This window comes from Eucyclogobius newberryi, unplaced genomic scaffold (assembly GCF_026437365.1).
Source record: "Eucyclogobius newberryi isolate DKJ021-1_F unplaced genomic scaffold, fEucNew1.0.hap1 SCAF_13, whole genome shotgun sequence".
Lineage (NCBI taxonomy): Eukaryota > Metazoa > Chordata > Actinopteri > Gobiiformes > Gobiidae > Eucyclogobius > Eucyclogobius newberryi.
Window position 1 is genome coordinate 29851444 of NW_027315757.1, and position 27360 is coordinate 29878803.

A 27360-nucleotide genomic window follows, 5' to 3' on the forward strand; every position below is an offset into this window, starting at 1 on the left:
CAGTTAAGCCTTCAAGAGCCGGGACTGAGTGAGAGAAAGGAGCAGAAATAAAGGGGGATGTCTGGGGAACTTCAATGGCCTCTCTGTGTCCATCTAATATGGAGAGCTAGCATGCTGGGAGTTGGCCCTTTCCATTCAGCCAGACCCCAAACTCATAAAGACCTCTTCTATGGCCCCCAACCTGAAACCCACCCACTACAGCCCTCACTGGTACAGGCCCCTTCCATGGGAACTTGCAATCTGCAACGTAATCCCACTTTGGCCCCTGGAGAAGTCTTTCCAAACAAACCATGTGAGTCCTAATACCCAGAGCTTCACAAGTGGCTCCTGGCTAGGCCCGAGCTCCACCAACAACTACAACAACGTGGCCCTCCTTCTTCTGTTCTCATCCTCCGGCTTTTCTACCGCTGCGGACCGGCCACAAAAGGAAGGATCTCTGTCTAATTGCACTGGAGATTGAAAAGCTGAGAAGAGCAGTGGGCGGCTGCAGTGGGAAATGAGACCCGGGCTCTGGAGGCGACGGGGGACTGTCAGTCTGGCTTTGGCCGGGCCTTGGTGTGTGCTCGCTGGAATAAAAGAGCTGGCAGGACAGCCTCCTCTGTGGCGCTGGACCTGAGTGGATCAGAGCGGAGGTGGGAGCCTCCCAGGGCCTGGCTTTACAAGTGAGTCCAAAGCCCAGACTGTGAATACAGAGTGCTGAAGGCGCTCTGCTGGAGGTCCTCTTTACACATGGGAAAAAGCGTCTGCTCCTCTCAAACTGTATGCACCACTGGGACCTGAGCTCTGAGCCAAGAAGAGTACACAGTGGGTTGGGAGGCATCCAGCGCCTGTGCCCCAGCCACAACAGTCCGGCCACTGTTAATGAGAGCTGCAGCATGATGGAGTGTGTGAACAAACAGTTGTGGGGTCAAGGACCTTTGGATCTGTTGCTGTGATGCACTGAATAACTCGTAATGCTCAAGTTCACAGAGACAACACTTTGGATGAGGTTTCTGTCTCACGTAAATGGACTTGGCTGTATTCCCACGCTGCACATATGAATTACACCCGGTAACTGATAAGCAATTATTAGAGAGGAAAATAAAGATAAAAAAGTTATCAAAATGCTTATGAAATTGGGTTTGAACACTTGTTATGTCAGACAGCACTGCCACACTCCAAAAAGAGTCCATGCCAAAACCCCCAAAAAGTCATTATTATGTTTTCGATGTGAACACCTCCCATGTGAGTTCAAAGTATCAGCCCAAAGAAGCAGTGTCTTCTTTATGTGACAAAGGATCTGGAGGATTTGGGCCTGAGCAGCTCCAGAAAGTTCTCCCCTCGCTGACCTCCTTTCATCCCTCCATCCGCCCGCTTTTCTTTAGTTTAATACAAATCAGCCACTTAATGCCATGCACATGTTTTAGTGTTATTTGAACTCTGACTGGCAGAGAACTTCAAACAGATTTTCAAAGTGAATAAACTTTATTCTTTTCCTTTTTAAGATGAGAGGCACTTCCGCGTGGATCTCATCAGAAAGTTGTGCTGTTGTGATGTGCGAATAACTTTTGTTGTAGCGCTGACGTTTATTCTAAAGCAGGAGAGTTCACATGGAAATATGCTCCTCTGCCTGGCCTGAACCTCTTTTAGAATCACCACGCCTCAACTGGCCTATACAAGCTTGCAATATGTATTTCATCAACAACAAAAACAAACTGACATCACAGTGCACAACTCCGACTTTTACAATGTATCATGTAAAGTAAGTCATGTGAAAATGATCCAGAATGTCCGCGCTGTCCACATGAATTATTTTGCATGTCTCAGATGTTCCTGATCACACAAGAGGCTGTATTATCTGTATACTGTATGTCTATATACATTATTATTAGGCCCGAGCGCCACAAGCTGGCGAGAGGCCTATTAATCTCGTAAGGCCGTGCGAAGCACGGCTGCGAAAGTGCGCACGTAGTGCGCACGAAATCGAGCGCGAAGCGCTCGCCCACTTCCAAACACTCACTAACGCACTCCTCCACTCATGCACGCCCCGTGCATACTAATTAGTTGTAGGAAAATGGAACATTACCGTTGTAAACGGGCGAAGCCCGTGCAAAGGTTCGCACTAAACGAGCACTTTACATTGGGATGACGACCGCGAAGCGGTCGTCATCCCCATATAAAGCACTCATTTGCGCTAAGTAGCTCACGAATACGTTCCCCATCTCTTGCATGTTCCGTGCATATAAGCATGTAATGCAAAAATTGAACATTATTACTGTATAGAGGGCCAAAAACACAAAGTGGGCGGAGCCCACTCAAAATTATCGAAAGTACCCGTCAGTGACCAGGGACCCACACCATGAGGTAGGAAAGCGCGAGCGCTTTCCGAAAATGTATAGTTTATGATATTTGAAAAATGGGAAACATTGTTTTCGCATCGGAATATTATTCTTTCTTTCTTTCTTTCTTTCTTTCTTCTTCTTCTTCTTCTCGGGACCAACCCCCCTATTTTTCACCCAGTGAACATTGACGAAAAGTCACAAAAATTTGCACACCTCTAAAAATCGTGCCTCTCTACATTCTGGCTATTTCCCTTTTCTAAAATAAAAAAAATTGGCGCGTCAGCGCCACCAAATGTACCAAAAATGCATTGAGAGATGGGAAATGACCCAAAAAAAATCTGATCGTAGAATCATGAAATTTGGCGCAGAGGTAGATGGTGACAAGAGAAGTAAAAAATATTATTACGGCAACGCCGTCCCCCGAACCAAATGTCGGCCATATTGCTTCAAAAATGGCTAAACATGACTTCGGAGTCTTTCCAAACGTCGTACTTTTACGAACTCCTCCCAGGGCGTTGGCCCTAAAAAGCTGAAATTTGGTGAAAATGCTACTGAGGAGTGGGACATCAAAAGTTATCCAAATTACATTGATACCTCTCACGGTCTCTGTGCGGCGAAGCCGCAAACTGTAACTAAAATTTCAGAAATCTCCCATATTTAAAATTTCTGCCGTTTGCGCAGATAAAGTCCGAATTGCGTCAAATTAGAATCAGTTGTTAAACTCTTTGCCCTAAACCTACTTGAAGTGAAATAAATTCATTTGGCGCCACAGCGCCCCCTACAGATTTTATATGGAGGTTAAATGTTTAGTTTTGCGAAATTATATGAAATTTGACACACAACTCAATTTTAGCATCCCCATCAAAAAAGTCAATGAGACCCATGTCATAATTGTTATGGCGTTGCCGTAACGATGACCGAAACCTCCCATGTTATTCCAATGGGGCCAGAACATGTTTACACTTTAGACTTTCACAAACTCCTCCCAGGGCGTCAGCCCTATTAACCTGAAATTTGGTGAGACTCATCTTCAGGACCATCAAAAGTTATCCACATTTTCATTCAAAGAGTCACGGTGTCTGTGCGGCAAAGCCGCACATTTTGCCAAGAATTCAAAATAAAATTGCTTTTTGATGGTAAAACAAAGGGGAGAACATGTGACAGCGTCACAGATTCAGCAGTAGGCGTGATAAAAGGACAATTGGGGCGCGTTAGCGCCCCCTCCTCTTGCGGCGTGGCGGCGGTGTGGCGGTGGCGTGGCGAGGGCCGATCATTGCCGCTTGCGGCTATATTTATTATTATTATTATTTTTGTATGTTTTTATTTTTTATACAAATCGTGTATTAATTTAGTAATTTGGCGACTAGTTATTCTCAGTTTTAATGCACAGGGTTCCAACTTTCCCTGATTTGACTGTTGCGTTGTTGACCCTTTAGTGAATTGTTGGCCCTTTCATGACCCCAGCCCCTCGGGACAACGCCCTCGTCTACACATTCATGTTGTATCATGGACATTATCAATCATATAAGTAAATATTTTAAGACGTTAAAATCCAATCCACTGTGTAGAAGAGGTTTTTCCTGGTTGGGTTGTCATCTCTTGTACATTTTAGGCAGAGTGTGGCTTTCATGTGGCGCCCTGCTGTGACAGGATTAGAGGGAGGTCACTCAAAGGCACACACGTGTAGGAAATACATAGATTTTTTTTTTACTCTTTCCTAGAGACATGCATGTAATTTACATACAGTCAAGTTCAAAGGAGGTGGCGTGGGGCTCTGCTTTTCCAGTTATTAGCCTGCGCACTGATCTGGTGAGGAGAGGGTTTATAGACTTCATAAAGGGATGGTTATTACAGATGGACTCGTCTGCTCTTTGAGTTTAGCAGCGGGGGTTCCTCAGGGCTTTGATGTGATCACGCTGCTAAATACATTTCAAGAGGTAGAGGGAGCTATTTTCCACCTCTAAATCAGTGTTGTGCATAGTCAGTAACGTCACCCTTTTTGTTGGTTTTAGGTGCATCTTTTACAGGCTTCTTAAACCACAGGGTCAGAATCAAACACATATTAAGACAAAATAAAGAAAAGTCTTCTCGTCGGAGCATGTGCATAAAGTGTCCACCAGGTGGTAGTGTTTATCAACGCATCGCACACTGGTAAATCAAGTCAAGAAGTTTAGAAAGCGCAGATATGGGAAGAAATCAATCTAAAAGTGATGTGACCATCCCGGAGACACCTATCATGCTGCAATGTCAAATAAATATGGGGAGGAGTGTCTGGAATGCTGCCAATGTGGTCCCATAAAGTTGGATTTGGCTAGGTATTTTTTATTTCTGTTTCTGTCATTTCTTTGTGATTTGAATGCATTTTTCCTGCTGTGTGAAGCACTTTGAATTGCCTTGTGTATGAAATGTGCTCTACAAATAAACTTGCCTTGCCTAATTCGGCAGCTTCAAGGCTCAACGATGAAAGGTCACTGTGACATTAAGAATTTCATGAACCAGTCCATCAAAACATGACGTTGAATCATTTGTACATTAATTATGTACAAAAGTGGATTTGCCAAACGATTCTTCAGATCCCACATGTAAAATCGTTTGGTAAATCCACTTTTTTTATATACTGGAATAAAAGCCTGGAATCAGTTATCTAGTCATGTACAGAATGCTCAAAATAAGTCTCATTTTAAATCTCTGGTCAAAACCCTTTTATTTGAATGTCTAAATAGCCAGGAATCAAACTTGTATGTATTTTATTGACATGTTTTTTAACATGTATTTTATTAACATTTCCTTTTTATTTTATTATACAAGGACCACAATGGAAATAAGTGCTTGCGCTTTTTTGTGTTACCCTGGCTTTTTAAATTGTATTTACATGTGATTATATATATATATATATATATATATATATATATATATATATATATATATATATATATATATATATATATATATTTGTTTACAACCATTTATTTTGTTTATGTTATGTTTATGTATTACATGCTCATGCACTTTATGGCAAATAAATCAAATCAAAATATGCAGTTGTTGTTGTTGTTGTTGTTGTTGTTGTGACACATGAACGATGAGCGCATGAAAAGCTGGGCCAGGTTCAGGTGACATTACAGCGTCTGACCACTAGATGTCAGCAGAGTCAAACAATAAGAAAGCTGAGACAAACTGCTGTAACGTTTTTAATACTCATTACACCGTGTTTATGTGTGTCTCTGGGTGAAGCAATAATTGTGGATGAATACTCATTGTTTCTCTACACCAGAGGAACACGTCTCACAGGAGGGCGCGGGGTGGAGGCTCCTCCACCGTCTGTCCGCGGAGGGGAAACCCGCGTCTTTTGACACACTGCAACGCCATGACGCAACTGACACTGACACTGCTGCAACACAATCAAATATGAATCAGCCCGTGCGAGTGTAAACAGCCTTTTGAGAGCCGTGAGGAGGGGGAGTGGCGCCCAGCAGCCCCAATCACGGAGGAGCACTGGTCCCCGGCCGCTCACAGTGCAGCAGCGGCGCGTCCACACACCGCGCCTCCACCTCGCATCCCGCGGACCGGACCCCGCTCTCCTCTCGCTGGCCCTCACGGTGAAACCTCATCCCTGGACTCAGATTTAAGGATGCTGCGCCGTGTCCCGCTCACAGATGATGCGATGGACGGCTAAAAGGTAAGACAAAGGTAGATATTGTGTGTGTGTGTGTGTGTGTGTTAAGCAGAAACCGAGGCCATGTTATGAATGAACTGGGATTATCGCCTTATAAAATGTGAGCGTGACAAAGAATGGTGTGCTGTTGGAAGCATCAGTGTCGTGTTTGTCTGCAGAAGCTGAATCCTATGAGTTTGAAACGTCTCTGTGTTGCACGTACTCTCTGTCCACAACATAAATCTACTGCATTCCCTTTTGATTGGACCAAATGCACTGTCACATCTAGTTTAATCCAAACATGCTGCCCTGTTAGTGTTGTTCAGGTCTGTGTGGAGCCCTCCCTCCTCCAGTGTCTGAGATCATGAGACATCGATCAGCTGTACCCTGATGTCCAAGTCACTTCATAAGGCCCTTTTATTCAGAGATCAGGCCCAGTTTGTTCCATCTATTATATAATGTGTACCTATTTCCTGGCTGTCCTCATCTGAACTTGTTTTGAAGGGGTTGGTTTATTCACGTGGGACTGGTTACTGGTGCTTTCCTTAATGTCCTTTGGGCTAAAAGTGCATTTGCTTTGGAGAGATGAGTCAGCCCCGTGTCTTGCCTCTGACATATTTCCCCCCCCACTATGTTTTATTCCCAGGCATGTCAGCTGCCTCATGATCCATGGCTGTGCGGGGCCTGTGTCTGAGCCGGCCGTGCTGCAGGAGAAGATTGAATGTCTCTAAAATATCAAGGTAGGTATAGGCTCTCCCTCCTCTGCTTCTGTGAGGTTGGTGCAAGAATTTTTAGTTGATTTACTGAGATTTTAAAGCTAATTTTCCTAAGATTGCTTCATATAAATCTTTGTTTTGTGGGCACTGAAGAGAATACAGTCTAAATAGTCAAACTGCTGCCAGGGTGAAGGCAAACAGTGGCAGCTGGACTCTCTGACAAAGCAATTGTGTGTTGATAATAAGGGGCTGGACGGCTCTTTATCACAAGAGACAAAGTGAACCACAGAAACGTGGCTCAAAGTGTCGTGCACTTGGCTCATATTTATGTTCAGCAGCTGGCCACATTTTCAGGCTGAATTCAAGTTAATCCCAAATTTAAATACACACAAGTACATTTATAGTTTCTGGGCAGACATCTGTTAGTCAGCAGCAGCTCGCCGCTTCAGCCAAGACTGTTGATGTTGATTTCTGCAGCTAATACTCCTTATTTCCGCCATCCTGATATTAATTACATAGCATATTTAACATTTTAAATTGATTTGGGCTTGTTTTGCTGCCATGGTCTCCTTTGTTTTGAATGGCCCCATAGGCAGATCATGAGATTGTCCCCATACAGTGCATTACAGAATCATCCTTGCCTTGTCTTTGTCATCAGACTATGCACAAGTCACACATCTTAACCGACAAACCATGGCCCTTTCATTTCGTTCAGCGTGTTTCTTTTCAACTCAGCAGAAAGTATGTTGCGGGGTGGCACTTTCCTCCCTATGCGCTTATCTCACAAAACAGGAAGTGGACGTTAAAGAGCAGGGAGGAAGTCCTGACGAGATGGGACAGACAGATTGGGCAGACACAGAACAGTGGCAGCTGCTTCCCTCTGAAAAGTCAAGAAATGTAATGGGTTTGTATGAAGTCATTAGAGTGATTGTTTCATAAAGGATTGAGAGACTTACACAAACCTTGTTACATTACAGGCACAGCAATAACATGTCCATCAAAGCAGTACCATTATAAAGTTACAAAGTTCACCTTTAGCTCCAATGACTTGCTTCTGGAATGCAAAAAACAAATAATTGGGTGGGAGTAAATGCTTATTGATTTGCCTAAAAGACTAAAACAAAAGTACACAAGTGTACCCAATGCATTCATGTAGGGATAGAAGATAGTTCTAAGGAGAAGCAGAGGTTAATCTACTACAGATCTGAACCCCTTTGAGATCAGTTTGTGAAAAATAATGCAATTGAAATAAATCGTTTAATATTGCAGAAGCTTTTTGAAACTCTGCCACAGTGAATATGTGGAATATGTGGAATATGTGCTGTAATCAAAGCTAAAAGAGGTCCAAAGAAATATTAGTGTGTGTGTTCGCTCTTTTTTTTTGGGACAGGCAGTGTATTAGTAACTCAAGCCCAGAAATCTGTATCTTAGTTACATGCTGTGCCATTAATGGGCAATATGTTACTGTTGTGTTACTTACTTGCCAGATGTAGCAACATAAGACATAGAAACACTTGAAATTATGTAGGAAGGGTTTTTTTCTGTGGTTTTAAAGCCGCTCTACATGTCTTGCTGGCTGTGGATTGCTGCTGTTTGTTGCCCAGTGCTTAAACACACTGACATGTTTGTCTGCTTCCACATCACTCTGTTCATCTTGTAATTGGGAGGATTATGACTAATACTAAACCCTGGAGCTGTTTGTGTGTCTGGCAGCTTTAACGCAGATTTTAGATCGTTGATATCGTGAGGAGCCGCTCATTTTTGCTTTTGTGCTTTTCTTCCTTTCGAGCTGCGCAGTCACATCGGACCATTCACTATCAGGCGTATCAAACACAAATATAGTGATAAAGTTATATCTCATGAAGAACTTTTTTGAATTGTTGACTGCATTATACAGAATAAACGTTAGAAATTGATCCAAGTCATAGTTTAAGAATACAGTACTTGATTTCTCCAACATCATAAGATAAGATAAGATTAGATATTCCTTTATTGTCCACACATGGGGAAATATTGGTGTTACAACGCAGTAGATACAGGGGAAAAGGACAGATGACTTATAGGAAGTTTGAAAAAAACCTCACACTTAATAGAAGAACTCTTATAAACAAGACAAAAAACTCATATTAACAAAACTCCTCTCATATCTTAATAGGGAATGGAGGAAAATAAATAAAATAAAATAAAAAGATAAAAATAAAATAAAGTAAATTAAAAATAGCTAGCATAAGACTAAATAATACTAATACTAATGGTAAGTAAACACTCTTATTTACATCAGTTATATGCACATGAATATGGCCTTAATTGCTTGTGAGTATGACAGTAATTGCACATGAATATGACAGTAATTGCACATGGTTAAGTCGGTATTCAAACAAAAACACAACTTTTCATTTTTTATTCCAAACTACGACATTTATTACATTTTCGACAGCTTAGGCAGCGCAGCAGAGTGGAAGCTGGAGAGTGCAAACACCTCTAGAAAACATTGGACTGGTAGAAAAAGCAAGCCTGACTTTATTACAATTACAAAAGAATAAATAACTAAACGTATATTGCACACACCAAACTGCTCAAGGTTGGACAAGCTGCCACTCAAACCACTCAAACAGTTTAAGAAGTGCAGCAGAACAATATGCACGCTTCACCGTTGTCATGGCGACCAGTACTTTCATCAGCTGACAAATTTAGATCCAGCATCCACCAGTGATACCTGGAAGAATGCACCATTTTCCCTTTTATGTTTTCCAGGGACTGATTTGTCCACCGGTTGCAGAAAAAAAATGAAATAACTGATGCATTCTTTACATATGTTCCTATTTGTCAATGTTAATGTTGATATGTTTGAGTGTGAAAAGAGCCGCCATGCGTAAACAATGACGGCCTTTTTCTGTATTGGCCACGCTTGTTTAATCGCTTCTCTCCCACCGAGTGTCCAGAACGCTGATATGAGACCAACACCTTGAGAGAGTTATTTTTGGACGTCCTTTGCGTGACTTCCTCTCCGTTTGGGTCAGAGCTGCCTTGACAGTAATTACCAAAAGGACACTGTCACCTACAAATAAGGCTTATCCGTTATTTTGTTTGTATACTGTGTGAAGTGAGTGAGTTATTACTTTATTTTCTTTTTCTCTGCTGTCCAGTGCTGCGTGTTTGTGCATTTGTGCCCCTGCTGATGTATGTGGTTTAGTGACATGTGTGTGGTTTAGTCTTATTTAAAGAGTTTAGTAGGGCATTCAAATTTAACTAAGAACAAAGAAATTATCAAGATCAGCACTGGGCGTTTTGCATGAAAATATCTATGTAGGACGAGGTAAAAAAACATTTAGCTATAGTTTCTTGAAAGGTTTAAAGGAAAACACAGGTTTGTTGCTGAGATCTTTGCCTGTACATTTATGAAAAGGAATTTTATTGGATGAGAACTATACCAAGGACAGAGAATATTAAACATCAACATCAGATTGAGGGAAGGGGCTAAAAATAAGTGGGGCTAACACTTCAATTCAACATGTTCCTCATTCACGGCTCAAAATGACAGGCCCTTTAAGAAATGTTTTGTCTGGAACCAAGAACAATGAGTGCTTTTATTTATATGGCAAGAAGATCATTATATTACTTGTCCATTTATATTCCCTCTAATGAAGACATATTATGCTTTTATCAGGTACTTAGTATTGAACTGTAACATAAGCAGATCATCGTTTTACATTTTGGTCATTGTAAACCACGATATTGATCTAAAACAACTTAATAACAGAGGCGGGTCTATTGACCATTGAAGTGAGAAGCTCCACCTCTTTCTTTGTGGCTACATGTGCTGCCCATGGATCCGCAGTGTTGTGAATTTGAATCCCAGAAATGGGTTAAACCTGTTATTCACGGACCATGATGGGGTCTGGTCTGTAGGAGGGTAGTCATAGTATGCATGGTGTTTCTGCATATGCAAATTAGGATATATTCAATAAGTGTGGAGCTCATGTGCATAATAAAATTAATTTCAAAAGAAACTTCTCATACAAAATGTTTTACTTTTCATGTATACTTTCATTGTGTAAAGTTTTATTGTGGCAGGAGTAAAGGAAAAAATAAGCTGTATTTTGAGCATATTCGATTTGTGTATAGCTCATTTGCATATCAAAATGTATTTTCAAAGGAACTTGTAATACAATTTTTTTTACTTTTCATGGGTACTTTCATTGCGTAAAGTTTCATTTTTATTGGAGTAAAGGAAAAAAATAGCCCCATTGGTGTGTATTGTTGCCTCGCCTTATTGGCACACATCTCAGATTGATGAGAATTTAACATAATTCCTCAACTAGGATTTCTTAGGTTGTTTTCTTAGGTTGTTCTGACACCTCATAGAAATTATTTATGCAAAAAAAAAAATGAGTTACTTTGCCTGGACTATAAGTAGAGTTGTAAAACAGTGGCATGTGTCTGATAATCACGGAGCTGCATTCAACACAACTGAACTGGATCATGTAAAAATCTCTCCAAACGGACAGAACTGTTGTCATCGCTTTTATGGGTTTGAAGGACAATAAATCTAGTTCAAGTACGTAGTGTAAAAGACATTTATTTAACAGTTTCAGTCCAGCTTTACACATCCAGGACAGTGCAGATGACAAGCCTCAGTGAGTGTATTAATCTGAGGGAGTGACAGTGTAAGGGCCCATCCATCTCTGCAGCTGGAGCCTGTCAGAAGCACGTCGGCACATATGGAATCTGCCGCTGCATCTGTCCATCAGCTGTGGCTCCTGCAAAAAATATGACACAAAACACTATAACATTTTAATTTCCCAATTTTTCCTCAATTTTCAATTCAATGTTTATTTTGTGTGAAAAATACACAGGATTGTCAATAGTAATTTGTTCATCATAATCAATAAAACAGGGTTACCATTATTCTGAGAAAAAAAACAACATAATTTATTCACAAATACCAAAAAACAGTTTCTTCCTCACATTATTATTTCTCAGGTTTGGGAGTTTTACAGTTTTACGAAATTGTGTAAATGTGTCAAAAACTGCCAGATAAAATACTATTGGCCTAAAGAATATTGTGATGTCATCTGAAACCCAGCAATACATTTTCTGTTCTAAATTTACAGTGCCATTTATGGAAATATTGATTGATAAATATTTTGAGACACACTTGAAATTAAGTAGAAGGGTTTAACCGATAAAAATAACGCATTTTGTCATTATTACGATTATATTGTGACATAAATCATAATGATTTACAATTAGAAAGAACTGAATCTTTATCATAATTATAACATTTACTGCACAGAAACAACTGAAAAACACTGTATGAAAATCTAAACCCGCATCTTGTGTATGGACCAACGTACTAAAATATGAATAATAGTATAATAATCTTTACAACCTGCTTTGTTTATGAACCTTCTCTCTGACAAGATCTGGGTCAAGGTGAAGGTGTTTTTTCTTGTTGCGTCATTGCAGCAGCTCCGGGACTAAACGTGAGTTCTTGGACTGGATTCATTGTGATAATATTGTCCGTTTTTCTCGGTCCGATGCTGACTTGGTCTCTTGTCGTCTGTCTCCCTGACACTTGTCTGGGCTGATTAGAGGCCGCAGCTCACTTTGATTAATTGGATGTGCTGCCTCTGTGCCAGTTCGCTGTCTGTCCTCGTCTACGGAAACACTGCCTTTGGAAACGCTCTGTCTGTCAGCAACCTTAGAACATCATGAACTCCTGAGCAGATGCTGTTTTATACAAACACTGTCCTGTTTTCTTTGTGATTTTGAATAAAACACCTGCAAGTGGTCAGTGATTTACATTTTCGGAGGTTATAGTGGAACAGATCTGGCTTGAGATTAGGGTTTTTTATTTTTGTTTTATTTTTGTCATAACAAGATAAAAAACAAATGGCTTTTGATATCAATTCCTTGATCTCGATCTTGATTAAAGCTGCAAATTAACTCTTCTAGTGGCCACCTCCTGCTTGTATCCATGGAGACCGTATGGCGTTTTTCTGGAATGTTCTATCATCTGGCATTAAATGAATCAATCTGGCATTTTATTTCATTACAGTTTTTTATAATTCCCAAATACATAAAAGACATGCCTTTTTACAGTGAGCAGGGTAAAGACAACTGAAGGAAATGATACAGTACAACAAAATAAAACACACTATTTTTAGGCAATAGCGTCATTTTCAAGCCAAAATAATATTACTTTTTTACCATGTGGTCTTTGTCTTGTTAATCTAATTTTGTTTAGTATCAAAATGATTGAATTAGTAGCCTGCAGATACTAGGTTTAGTAACAATAAGTATCAGCGTTTTGATACTTTTGACAATTCTGGAGACAGGAAATATTGAAATCCCTCCGATTGCTTATGTGCAACACGTAGCAGTGCTCAGCTAATTAGCATCACTTCAAACTCTTCAGCCTCTGCATGGACTCTCCCATTGCGCTTCTTCTTTCTTTATCTTTTTTCTATTAAATTTCTCGCTTTTATTGAATTTGCCGTTCCCCTACTGCGGCCATGACAAATTTACACGCCACACGTAGCCGGAATGATACAAGCACTGTAAATGGCCTGCCTGGGAAAGTCAAATACTGTTTGTCCTTCTCCCGATGTGCCAGCCTGGGGCCCCTAAGGCGTTTCTGAGGCACGCAATCACCAGAAATAAGCGCGATGCATCCCTCCACCCTCCATCCATCAGAGGCAATTTTGAGCAGCGCGTTTGTGTGCATGTCTTTATGATAGTGGTAAGTGAGGATGATGCGCTTTATGGGATGTGGAAGAATAAACAGGGACAATAACCCAGTAACAACACAAAGCTATGGTCGAGGGAAGTTCATGAGGAATGGGCTTCGTTCCATTTTTGACATAGAATATAAAAGAAGCCTTTGTCTGTGAAGCCACTGAGCGCAGCTACTTCCACTGTAGTTATCCAAATATTGTAAAGCTGCAATGCTTTGTTACTGAAAATAATTATGAACGAGTTAATGGGATTAATTGCGGCTTTAATAAATTGATGTGATGAGTTTTTCAATGTATATTATTATCTATTCCACTGTTGTAACACACACAGTAAAATTGTGAATATGATATAGATATAGATCACTTGTTTATGGTCTACAATCGAACCATTAAGCAGTGCCTTTAGAAGAGAGTGGTTTAGGTCATGTTTATAATTCTATATTATATTTGTATCGATATTTATGCTATAAGTGACCAAACAAAGCTTGGAAATGCCTTTTCCTTTTGACTATATCCTCAGCCGTCTCAGTTCCAGGGCCTACAGTCACACACAGACCTGCTACAGTCACACACAGACCTGCTACAGTCACACACAGACCTGCTACAGTCTCACACACACACACAGACTTGCTACAGTCACACACACAGACCTGCTACAGTCACACACAGACCTGCTACTGTCACACACAGACCTGCTACAGTCACACACACAGACCTGCTACAGTCACACACAGACCTGCTACAGTCACACACAGACCTGCTACAGTCACACACACAGACCTGCTACAGTCACACACACAGACCTGCTACAGTCACACACACAGACCTGCTACAGTCACACACACAGACCTGCTACAGTCACACACAGACCTGCTACAGTCACACACAGACCTGCTACAGTCACACACAGACCTGCTACAGTCACACACACAGACCTGCTACAGTCACACACAGACCTGCTACAGTCACACACAGACCTGCTACAGTCACACACACAGACCTGCTACAGTCACACACAGACCTGCTACAGTCACACACACAGACCTGCTACAGTCACACACACAGACTTGCTACAGTCACACACACAGACCTGCTACAGTCACACACACATACCTGCTACAGTCACACACAGACCTGCTACAGTCACACACACAGACCTGCTACAGTCACACACAGACCTGCTACAGTCACACACACACACACAGACTTGCTACAGTCACACATACAGACCTGCTACAGTCACACACACAGACCTGCTACAGTCACACACAGACCTGCTACAGTCACACACAGGCCTGCTACAGTCACACACAGACCTGCTACAGTCGCACACACAGACCTGCTACAGTCACACACACAGACCTGCTACAGTCACACACAGACCTGCTACAGTCACACATACAGACCTGCTACAGTCACACACACAGACCTGCTACAGTCACACACACAGACCTGCTACAGTCACACACACAGACCTGCTACAGTCACACACACACAGACCTGCTACAGTCACACACAGACCTGCTACAGTCACACACAGACCTGCTACAGTCACACACACAGACCTGCTACAGTCACACACAGACCTGCTACAGTCACACACACACAGACCTGCTACAGTCACACACACAGACCTGCTACAGTCACACACAGACCTGCTACAGTCACACACACATACCTGCTACAGTCACACACACAGACCTGCTACAGTCACACACAGACCTGCTACAGTCACACACACAGACCTGCTACAGTCACACACAGACCTGCTACAGTCACACACACAGACCTGCTACAGTCACACACAGACCTGCTACAGTCACACACACAGACCTGCTACAGCCATACACACAGACCTGCTACAGTCACACACAGACCTGCTACAGTCACACACAGACATGCTACAGTCACACACACAGACCTGCTACAGCCACACACAGACCTGCTACAGCCACACACACAGACCTGCTACAGTCACACAGACCTGCTACAGTCACACACAGACCTGCTACAGTCACACACACAGGCCTGCTACAGTCACACACACAGACCTGCTACAGTCACACACAGACCTGCTACAGTCACACACAGACCTGCTACAGTCACACACACAGACCTGCTACAGTCACACACAGACCTGCTACAGTCACACACACAGACCTGCCACAGTCACACACAGACCTGCTACAGTCACACACACAGACCTGCTACAGTCACACACACAGACCTGCTACAGTCACACACAGACCTGCTACAGTCACACACAGACCTGCTACAGTCACACACACAGACCTGCTACAGTCACACACAGACCTGCTACAGTCTAAAATACTATATTGCAAAACTCCACAAAGGCAACAACATCCGAAGTTAGTGCTGGCTTAGTGTTGGATTGTTTTTAAGACAATTTATTCTTATTTATACAGTTCATACAGTTTACTTCTAAATAGATTGAGTTGAGATTTAGATTTTTCATACATTTTTGTCCATTGAAGGTCCAGTATCGAGTATATTTATATGAAACATGCATGATAACTGACTGCATTTCTCTTTGTTTGTTTGTTTGTTTGTTTGTTTACAGTGAGCTGTGAGCCCTGTGCAGGCCGGTGATGAGCGCTCAGGGCAGCAGCGGTAGGGGGCCTGGCCAACATGGGGACACCCTACCCCAGCGTCAGATCCCTGGTCCTAAGCTCCAGGTCCAACGCTCTCACTCGCGGGACACCATCACCATCCACTTCTCTGCACTGGGGAAGGAGGAGGATGACGAAGAGGAGGAGCTGTATCTCCCAAAGGCATCGGGGCAGGAGACCAGGGAAGAGCTACTGTTCGAGCCATTAGCAGAAGAACCATCTTCATCCTCTTCAGCAGCCATGACTATTACTTCATCCCAGCCACACCAAAACCCCACAGTCGCAAACGCCAGCTCGTCTTGGCCCTCTGAAAGACCCCTGGTTAGCCTTTCCACTAGCTCTCACACATCGTCTCCTTGTAAAACGACTCCACTCTCCTCTTCCAAACCTTTCCTGAGCTTAGTGCGGTCCTTGTCCAATGAAGTTGAATCCCGAGAACCACCGCCCGTGCCCACTACAGTCGCGCCCACCCACGTCCGCCATCGCCACTTGATGAAATCCTTCGTCAAATCTCTGAGCACGGACGCTTCAAAGGATCCGGAAGGCTCGCATTCTTACCAACATGCCCCGTCGCGACCGCCGCCCCGCAACATGCAGCTTTTCAAACAGTTCTCCCAACCGCGCATGTCCACCACGCCGGTCGTTGTCACCCAATCGAGGGGCGACTCCAAAACAGCCCCCTCTTCTCCCATCATGTCGCCCGACGGCAGGTCATTTTTCAAGGTGCAGGAGGTGGAAGCCAAAATCGAAGACACCAAACGGAGGCTATCAGAGGTGATGTCGGATCCCATGCAGCTTTTCAGTAAGATCATAGGCGATGAGAGCGGCGGGATGGGCGCGGGCGGCGGGGCGTCGGGTCATCGGGGCAAATCCCTTTCGTCCAGCGCGTCTGAACTCAGCGGGGCGGGAGCGGTGAACGGGCACTCTGACGCAAACAGCAGCTACAGCATCAAAGAGGAGAGCGCCGAGGCTGAGGAGGAGGAGGATGAAGAAACCCCCATTGGAAAACCACCAGAGTCTGTCTTTTTTTCCTTTCCGTCCTTACCGACAATCCCGTTGTCCAAATCGCCCTCTCTGACTCTTGGCCGCTGCTCCATGTCGGCACTTGTGGCCCGACAGGAAGACGAAGATTTTTGTGAGCTGTACAGCGAGGACTTTGACATATGTACAGATACGGAAACGCCCGATGGCAGTCAGACACTTTGCAGGCACCCCGAAACTGTGGCTGGACTGTCTGAGTGGGAATTAGAGGAAGAGGAAACATATGAAGTAGAATCTATTCCAGTGACAGGGCTCATTCTCTTAACACAATTAGTATACTGGTATTTAATCCTGCCTTTGCCCGCGTACATGTACTCTGTGATACACGGGGTGATGGCGGGGTTTATGCTGGCCCTCCTGGTATTGTGGCTGTCTGCGCCTCGGATCTCGATCTCTTCCGGGACGAGGAGAGGCAGACGAAGGCTAGACAACTGGAATGTGGCTCAGCTGGACATAAAGGAACCTGGAATATTCAAGGTGAGAATGAGATGAGCAAAGGAGTCAATGTTTCAAATGCTGTATATGTTAAAAAAAAAAGGAATGACTATGAAGAGCATCATTTCCTACTATTTTTTACCATGGAATTTCAAATACCAGTAGTTTCATGGCATTTCAGGGACTAGCCAGTGTTGAGGTAACTAACGAGCATAATACCAATATATTCATCCAGAAAAATACATTGGAAATACTGAGTTATTTGAATGTAGTGCTATACAATTAAACAAATATAACATCACTGATTTGTCCCTTGAATCCCCCCATTAAAATGACAGATGCAGCGTAAGCCAAGGCCGAAAGTGTAAAAGTAGCTTGTTCTTTTAGCCTCCAAAGACACACATATACAATGTGAGGAACATATTTAATGCCTCAATGATACAGAACTTGTGCAATTACATCATCCTAACAACCTTGTATTGTATTCTTTGCACAAACTCATGTTGCATCTGAACTGCCTTTGCTCATTGAGACCAATAAAGCAGCAGATTATAGCCTTGTATAATGCCTCGTGGGGAGAGAAGAGCAACAGCGAAGCTATTAAGCAGCCTATGTTTATCTCTATTGTTACTTCACTACTGCAATAAGAGGAGCATATGGAGAGGACGCAGCAGTTTTGTCACTATAAAATGGGAAAATAGAAAATGTTTAATTAAATCTTGCATATAATACTATTGACAGTGTCCCCCTCCTCTTTCCTAGGGCTGGATGAACGAGATCACGAACTATGATCCCGAGATGTACCACGCCACGCTCACCCACTCTGTGTACGTGCGTCTGGAGGGCTCCGTGCTGCGCCTGTCCAAACCAAACCGCAACATCTCCCGCCGTGCCACCCACAACGAACCCAAACCGGACGTCACTTATGTCAGCCAAAAGATTTATGACCTGACCAACAGCAGAGTGAGTTTTCATCTGGCAATTTTGATGCTTTGCTGCTTGCGCCTGCGGGCCATAACCCTTTGTATGTTATAGTTCACTTGAGCTTAAATTGCTGCGACATCAAGCACATGTCTCCTCCTATCTGCCTTTGCCTTTGGAGTATGTTTGCTGAAAGGTCAGTGTGAGAACGACTCATTTTGACAGAGGCAGCGGGTTGTGTATAAACAGAGCATTAATATCTCTACTGGTCGTATTAATATCTCTACTGGTCGTGTGCACACAGCTGCAGGTCCATATGTCACTGTGCTAAATGCAAACTCGAGGCGTCGGAATCGTTTAGTTACACATTTGATTAGTTCATATGTTGTAAGTTGTGTTTATTGAGAGGCTTTTAAACATATGGAGATTTCCACCTTTCTTATGATTAAATGTGCACTGTGTAAAAGGGCTGTAGAGGGTCTGCTTATTGTCTCCATGGAGATGTCATTGTTTTGCCTGGGATACTCCACAGTAGGGCATTCAATTTATTCATCTTACATTTATTTAATTGTCCTGTAAGTGTGGGCCGGTGCCATGTGCTTGTCTCCATGGAGATAGATATGTTTAATGCCATACTGTTAAACATTCAAGGCAAAGAAGAGACAAGCTGGTGGCAGAAAGGCTCTGAACTAAACTGAGGAAAAATTTAGCTTGCATTAAAGTTCGTATTAAGAGTTTTTATGATTTTCACATATTGAATTTATTTGGTGGGATAATACCTGTAAATATAAATGATTTACTGTTTGTTCTGGAAAATTACAGGAAGCAGAAACATATTGATGACACTAGGGAGCGTGGCACAATTCATGTATATTGAACACACACATATTAATGTATGATATCAACACCTCTCATCATTTATGAGAGGTGCCATAACCATACAAAGTTGGCTGTAAATACTATATATTCTCTTATAGTTAGAGTCCTCATCTGCTGAATGTGGATTTATATTTTACAGATCTACCTGATGCCCCAGAGTCTGGCGAGAAAGAGAGTGTGGAATAAAAAGTATCCCATCTGCATCGAGCTGGGCAAACAGGACGACTTCCTGTCCAAGGCGCAGGGGGAGAGGGCGGACGCTGCGGAGGACAGAGCCACAGGACTCGGCGAGAAGGTGGAAAAGGTGGACAGATGTGAGAAAGTGGAAGGATCAGCAGATGAGCTCAAACGACGCGCTTCAGGAGGAGGGGATTTGACCATCTACCTGTTCGGGAGGACCGGGCGGGAAAAGGAGGAATGGTTTCGGAGATTTCTGCTGGCATCGCGGGTGAAATCGGAATCTCGTCTGCCGGCAGTCAGTAAGAGTGGTGAGACTGAGACGTTATACACTCTCACATTTATACTTTCAAACAATATATTTAACAATTTGTGAACTAAGAGGGAAATCAATAAAATACAGTAACATAACATACAGAAATATAGGCTTCTAATTTAGTTTGGTCCAGTTTATTTCTAGGTTTTGTCTTGCTTTTGTTCTGGTTTAAACGCTGGTTTGGGCTTGTCTTAAATCCAGTTTAGTCAAGATTTCCTTTTTCCCCGTTAACCAATATTGTGTACCAATTTGGATGCACTTTAGAGACGATTTGAACCGTCTATCCTGTGGTAAGAAGGTAAATGCTCACAGTCTGCATCGTCCCTCAAATTTGTAATACCATTATATGTTTATTTTTAATCCACCCTTTTCTGTAAATTGTACCTCTTTAGTGCATGCCTCATTTCCCATGAACCTTCTTGCTTGGTTAGATTTGTGTGTAAACCCCATCTTAGTCAAGGTCAATCCTCAGAGTGAATGAAAGGCGGGGTGCGTGAATGGGTCAGCAGGATTACTCTCACATAGAGAGGCAGCACTGGCCCTTTCGGATGTAAACCGCCGAGGATAAGGCCTATTGAAAAGGAAAGGTTGCTATACACTCGTAGAGGATGAAAGAGATTACTCAGGGGTGTATTTATTACAGAAGAGACGGAGCATAAGCAGTTTTGCAGATACAGCTGTTATTATGACAATGATAATAGCGCTATTCTTAAAGACATAGAAAGGATGTTTTATAAAGGTCAGCGTTGTGAAGAATACTAAAGCGATGCTAACACTGTGGCTGAGCATAAACGTCTGTATCTAAGTATGTCGGCCTGCGTATGTGTGTGGAAGCTAAGAGGGGAAGCTAAAATAGATACAAAGCAATATTTGTGTATTTTGGATTATCCCAAAAACTATAATCTGATCATATCATATTTGCGATCCATCAAATTGTCTAAAATGTGTAAATAGACGCCTTGCTTGACATTCAAGTATCTCACAAATGTGAAAGTATTGTAAAATGACAACAGAGACTTGCAGAAATATAACTTTATACCCTTTTATACCAATATTATACTGTTACAACTTTAAATAAGCTCTTCTTGCAACTTTTTAATAGTTTTCTTAATATATAGAGTATATACTCATTTTTATTTTATTATGTGTATCTCCAAAACCATAATTTTAATATTATGTACATATTGCCATTTTGTTTTTTAATGTATTACAATGTTGTGTGTGATGTGATTACCTTTTGAATATTTACCAAAGAAAGTAAGTAGTATTATTGTGATCTTGTCCCCCCATAGCCTTCCTGCCTGTCCACAGCCGCAGCGGCAGTCCTCAGATGTCCGTGTGCCTGGAGGCAGAGAGCCGGAGCAGCAGTCGGGGAAGTCTCGAAGAGGTGTCCCAGATCCAAGGGAGAAGCAAAGACCCTCCGCCCACCATCACCACTTCACTGCCCTGTCCTTCCACCGGGGCCAAACAAAAGATGCTCTTAGACTATAATGTCTACATGGCCAAATATGTCACCACACAAGCTCCGCCCAGAAGTCCCACTGGCAAAGACAGCTCTGGGAACAGCCCTGAGGGCAGCCCCAAAGCAGCTAGAAAGGCAAGACGTAAAACACAATGGGCGTGCACGTTAGCATTGATATTTGCATACTGAGGATGATCTTTGGGTGGTTATAGCTAGTGATTATATTGTATTTGAATCTAATTCTGTGAATCATTATTGTGGAATATACTTTATTTAAAGAACAACACAAACAACTGCGTTTTTAGCCTATTATAAACATTCTGTTATTTATTTTCAGTTTCATGCATCAGTGCTTTTTTAAAGGTGTTTCATCAAATTCCATACAAAATTATGATTACAATAGAAAAAAGTAAAGCAAATCTATGCAACCTTGGCTTATAGTAAGCAGTAGTAGATAGCATTGAACTAATTGGAATAATCACACTAATAGATAATCAAACAAATGATCTGTTTTAATACCATTATCTGTTATCCGTCACATCAGCCCCAAAACTACCTCAGACCTTTTTCAGAGACAGAAATCCCTCATTTCAACATTTTAGTAATTAACTTGTTTGTTTGGCTTCAGGAACCAAGGATCTCAGAAGGCCCTGCAGAGCCAGAGGCCTGGGTCAACGCTTTTCTGGGGAGGATCTTCTGGGACTTTCTTGGTGAGAAGTATTGGGCTGACGTTGTCTCAAAAAAGATCCAAATGAAGCTCAGTAAGATCCGAGTGAGTAAAAGTACAAGTTAAGACTCAGCTAAGAAACAATGTGGTTTGCTTTGATGTGTTTCTTCTTTTTTCAGCTGCCCTACGTTATGAATGAGCTGACTCTGACTGAACTAGACATGGGCTGTTCCATCCCAAAGATCCTCATGGCCTCCAAACCGTCTGTGGACCACCAAGGTAGAGCTGCTCCACTGCATTCATTCACAAATGCATCTTCTTTGTTTTGAACTTTTAAAATGACTTTGTCCACCCTCGAGTCTCTTCCCTCAAAATATCATGCTCAGTTACCATAATTACAGTAATTACAAATAATTACTTAATATAATGAAAGTAAATTAGTTTAAAAAAGCCATATCCAGTGGCATAAATCTCCATCTGCTGATCCCATCTTGCAATTACAGTACAAACACAGGATTGAGACCAAATTTTGCTAGAGCAGTTATGGAGGAGGGACATCTTTGTTGACATATTTCTGTTTCCCCCGGCAGCCACTGTCCCCAGCAGAGAGTGTGATGCGTCTGTAAAAGTACACCCACACACATTTACTCATAACGCTCTGTCACTGGATCCAAGCACATAATTAGTATCTGAGTAATACCTTTTGTCGAGCTCTGAAGAACATGGCCATAGATGGTTAAAGTTAAAGTTAAATCATCATGCACTGATGACGATGTTTGATCATCTAATAATATACTATTGATTAATAACTGACTATAAAATGTTTACCTTCTAATTGAAAGTTACAGTGTCATTACACTACATTGCCACACCAACCTAAAAATTACATTCTATTTTTATATTAAGTGTGGACTGGGAGTTCACTGGGCAAACGTCTTGAAAACATTTGTTTGTGTCTGTGTAATATTGTACATATTCTTTTAATACTTACTATATTTGAATTTTGTCTTTAGGTTTGTGGTTTGATTTGGAGATCAATTACACAGGGTCCTTCCTTATGACGTTAGAAACCAAGATGAACCTTGCTCGCCTGGGAAAGGAGGGCGAGGGGCTTGGAGAGCAAGGCAAAGAATGGTGAGTCACAGATCTAAGTTAAGAAATTAATGAAATCCATGTGTAAAATTTAAAGTCTGTTTTTACTTTTACAAAGGCTGAGATAGTCATATTAGTATTCGTGTTATTCATACATCCCTATTTTGCTGGTTCTTTTGCCCCTTTTCTTCCTCCGCCAATCTTCTCTCTAAATGCAAACCCCTGTGGATTTACACATTCAATGGTGAGTTTGGGAAAAGACGCAGATATCTGCCCAGTTGCCTGGATAATTTATCATAAACAATATTAAATAGTATAAATAAAACATATACATTTAAGGAATGCAAGGTGGAAAAAAACAAACAAACTGAGAATGTGTGCTTGCTGCTGTATGTAAAGTAGATCTTTGCTTGACAGGTCCAGGCCCCGGACCTACTGTTTAGCGGACAGTGATGAGGAATCCTCAAGTGCTGGCTCATCAGATGAGGAGGAGCCACCCGAGTTGCTTAGTGACAAAACAATTTTACCTGGAGCCGAGGGGTGAGCTTAACACAATTTAAAACCAAAAATGAAGAGAATCTGTGTAATGGCGCATGCTGTTCTGGCCACTACATTTACACCACCCATTTATCTGCACATGTCTAGTGCTTACTGTTGCTATAACGCCATCACACAGCATCTTTGAGTGGGTGCTGAGAGGCAGGAGATGCTAGTATGAATTAATTATGAACCTGACTCATTTCTTGCCTCCCCTCCTTCTTTTTTCATTGCAGCTACGTGGGAGGGCACCGGCCGAGTAAGATCATGCGCTTTGTGGACAAAATCGCCAAGTCTAAATATTTCCAGAAAGCTACAGAAACAGAATTCATCAAGAAGAAGATGGAGGAGGTGTCTAATACGCCTCTGCTGCTCACTGTGGAAGTGCAAGAGTGCAAGGGGACTTTGGCTGTCAACATCCCACCCCCTCCCACAGATAGAATATGGTACTTTTATCTCTTAAGAACCAATATTTTCCAACTTAGACGCTGTTCACTAGTATATGCAGTTTGCCAGTGCTCCCTCTGGTGGTTAAATAAAGTTAGAGTTATAATTGTAAATGCAATGCAGACAGTTGGTTTCATAACCCTAACCCATATTCATATGCAATGTCATATTCATGTGTAATACTCTGTAAATCATTACGATTGACATGTGCAATATTCTCCGTCCATATAACTGCTGTAAATAAGAGTGTTTACTTTTGCCACTATTATTATCTTATTTTTTAATTGCTATTGCCTATTAAGAATATAAGGATTTGTCTATAAGAGTTTTGTTTATAAGAGCTTTTCTATTAAGTTTTTTTTTTTTTAAGCTTTCTATAAGTTATCTGTTCTTTTACTTCTGTACCTAATTGCATTGCAACACTGAAATGTCCCAATTGTGTGGACAAATAAAGGCTTATCTTATCTTATCTTAACAACGTCAAGGTAGTTGCTATTATCTAAGCCTATATGAACATTTATTTTACATTAAGTTACAAATCTGCCACCATGAACGTGACAAACTACATAACAAACTATTTTAATTCAGTTTTTTCTCTTGGGTCAGGTATGGTTTCCGGACTCCACCTCACCTGGAACTCAAAGCACGACCTAAACTGGGTGAAAGAGAAGTTACTTTAGGGCATGTAACTGACTGGATTGAGAAAAAACTAAATCAGGAGTTTCAGGTAAATTATTTTTTGTCGTTAATCATTCAATGTTCTACACATCCTCCATCACCAATACAGTATGAAGCTTCAGGTGGGATTCTAATAACTGTATTCATGCCCATTTAAATAGTAAACTGTCCTACCACACACCTTCATTTTGGATTTTTGTTTTGATTGAGGTTCACACTTGACTGAAGATTGTTTCACTAGTGTCATTGATTCTATTGCTACATCTGACCATGTTTTTTCGTAACGATAACTGAGTTTGACATTGTCTTTTCATCCTGCAGAAAATCTTTGTGATGCCAAACATGGACGACGTGTGGCTCCCATTAATGCACTCAGCGATGGACACGCGTTCAAATATCAACCTGGTGACTGTGACAAACGAGGCCTTGAAGGACCCAGAATTGTCTGAATCTGAGGTCTCTGAGTTAGAAACGTAATGTAAACAGGACATGTAAACCACTATCATGGCAATATGACTGAATATACAGTACAACTAGTACCTGGCCCATCAGCAGCTAAAGGTCGTCCCAATGGTCTCTTTCCGTATTTTTCATTTTTGTCCAATTGCCAGTGGCTGCCTTTAAAGCTCTTAAACTGAAAGTATAATAATTTAGTGATTTGAAAAAATCCAAAACTAAGACATGGATATCACTGAATAGGATCACCAAATAGCCATCATGTTTAATCATATCCATTAAACATTTTCTTTTTTGACAGTTTAGAGGTAATTTATTTGATTGATATATATTAATGTTACCGTCTGCATTCTATAGTAATTTGGTCCCAATGTTGTGAATGATCATCTAGCAGGGATTTCAACACTACAGGTGTCATGTATGCAAAAAATATTGACACTGTGTCCATCTTACGTTCAGGCTGTGCTTAGAATAGGTTCAAGGTTGTACTTAAACTGGCTTAAAGGGTTGTATAAATGTCTCTACCAACACTACAGCTCAATGCCTATAGATGAATGTAAAAAAGGAAAGAAACTTACCTACGGAATTTGTGCTTTTTGACCTTTTATTTTGAGTCAAAGTAATGTTTTTTTGTTACCAAAGCATTTCTGTTGTATTGTGTGTACAGTATGTGGTGGCAAACAAGCAATCAATCAATTGAACTGAAAGAACTACAAGACGTACTAGGACTTGAATGACCAATAGTTGATGCACTGTTTCTTTGTAACAGATGAACTGTACAGGTGTTTGATCACATCAGGAGACTTACATGGATGTTTTCATTTAACTGGATATCAGCCATATTATTTATGTAAGCAATCATCCAGCTAATGAATGCAGTTAGTATTTGTGTTCGCTCTGTACTTTGTATTGTCGCCTACAAACTTTAATAGGACAGCCTATTCCAGTCTGCCAAGACATCCAGCCGCTTTTAAAATGTGAAAATATGTTTTGTTTTAAGATGTATTGTGAAATGAGGCAGAAAGTGCCTTTAAATAATTCCAACATTCCCTCATAGTGAGCCGTCAGGTTTTGAGAATGAAGTGGATGCATTCTGTGCCATTACTTTTTGTCAAATGCTCCATTTGTTTCCCTTTTTTGGTGTTTTTGCAGTGCTTAAAATACTGTCATTACTGTTGTGTTCAGTGATGTCACAAAATGTTAGTTGATCATTGTGGATCAATAAAAACTTTTGCTTGAAAATAGTACGGCCTACTTCACAAGCTAGTATTCTCCAAATTACAGTACATGGTGGTATAATCATAATTAAACATCACAACAAAATTCAGGGTTTATCCAGGAAACGTTTATTTTTATTTTACACTGAACGAAGTCTCAGAATGCAACAAGAATAGCTGCAGAGAAAGAAAAAACATTTTAATACAGAACGCACAACAAAAAAAATCTAATGTTTAGTGGGTTCTTCAGATTGGTTTGTCTTCAGTCTAACATCAGAAGTCTAACGCATAAAGGATCATCACAAAAACCCATTCTTATCTCTCTTCTTTGTCATTTTAATGCTTACCGTTCTGTTGGTCTGAATGCGGTGAAGCCAATCCTGCAAACACATAGAATCTTTAATTTAACTCATGACAAATCGGCCAACGTAACCCTCCTTTGAACTGTACAAGTCAGATTTTAAAGGATGACTTCATTTGAACATCAGAAGTCTAACGCACTTATATCATCACTCAGTCTTCATCACTACATTTCACACCAGAGAACGGAACAAATGTAAAGATGAAACACACTGCTGTTTAAATACAAAACAAAAATAACGTACCTGAAAATGTGTGCGTATGCAAGGCCTACACACGTGGTTACTACTAGGCCTAAAGCTAACGAAAGATAAGAAAATATGACTAAAAAAATAAAAATAGAGATCAAGCAACGTAATTCAAAATATAACGTGCAATATTAAAACTCAAAAGACTTAATAAAGCAAATGCACTAAAGCCATCACTGTGCATATCTCTTCTACTGAAAGGACCGGGCGTGCTTTGCAGACTGACTGCCAGTCAGATCCATGCTGCCAGTCCCGACAGTGACCCGGATGTGGTTTTAGTATTTCCGGTGCGGCAGCTGTCCTCTGATTGGCTGTTTCCGCCTGTGCGTCTCCCCCCCTCCTCCGCTGTGTGGTCCTCTCTATCC

At 41.5% G+C, this 27360-nt stretch overlaps 1 protein-coding gene across 1 annotated transcript; it reads left to right on the forward strand.

Moving 5' to 3' along the window:
- The first annotated feature begins 6598 nt into the window (after positions 1-6598).
- On the forward strand, positions 6599-26414 carry tex2 (testis expressed 2). Its single transcript, XM_072443373.1, has 12 exons — positions 6599-6716; positions 16014-17580; positions 18301-18501; positions 19478-19826; positions 21124-21428; positions 21922-22065; positions 22140-22239; positions 22974-23094; positions 23470-23592; positions 23826-24035; positions 24643-24763; positions 25036-26414. Exons 2-12 carry the CDS (start codon positions 16042-16044, stop codon positions 25189-25191), a joined length of 3369 nt encoding a protein of 1122 aa, XP_072299474.1. The 5' UTR covers positions 6599-6716; positions 16014-16041; the 3' UTR covers positions 25192-26414.
- Positions 26415-27360: the final 946 nt, after the last annotated feature.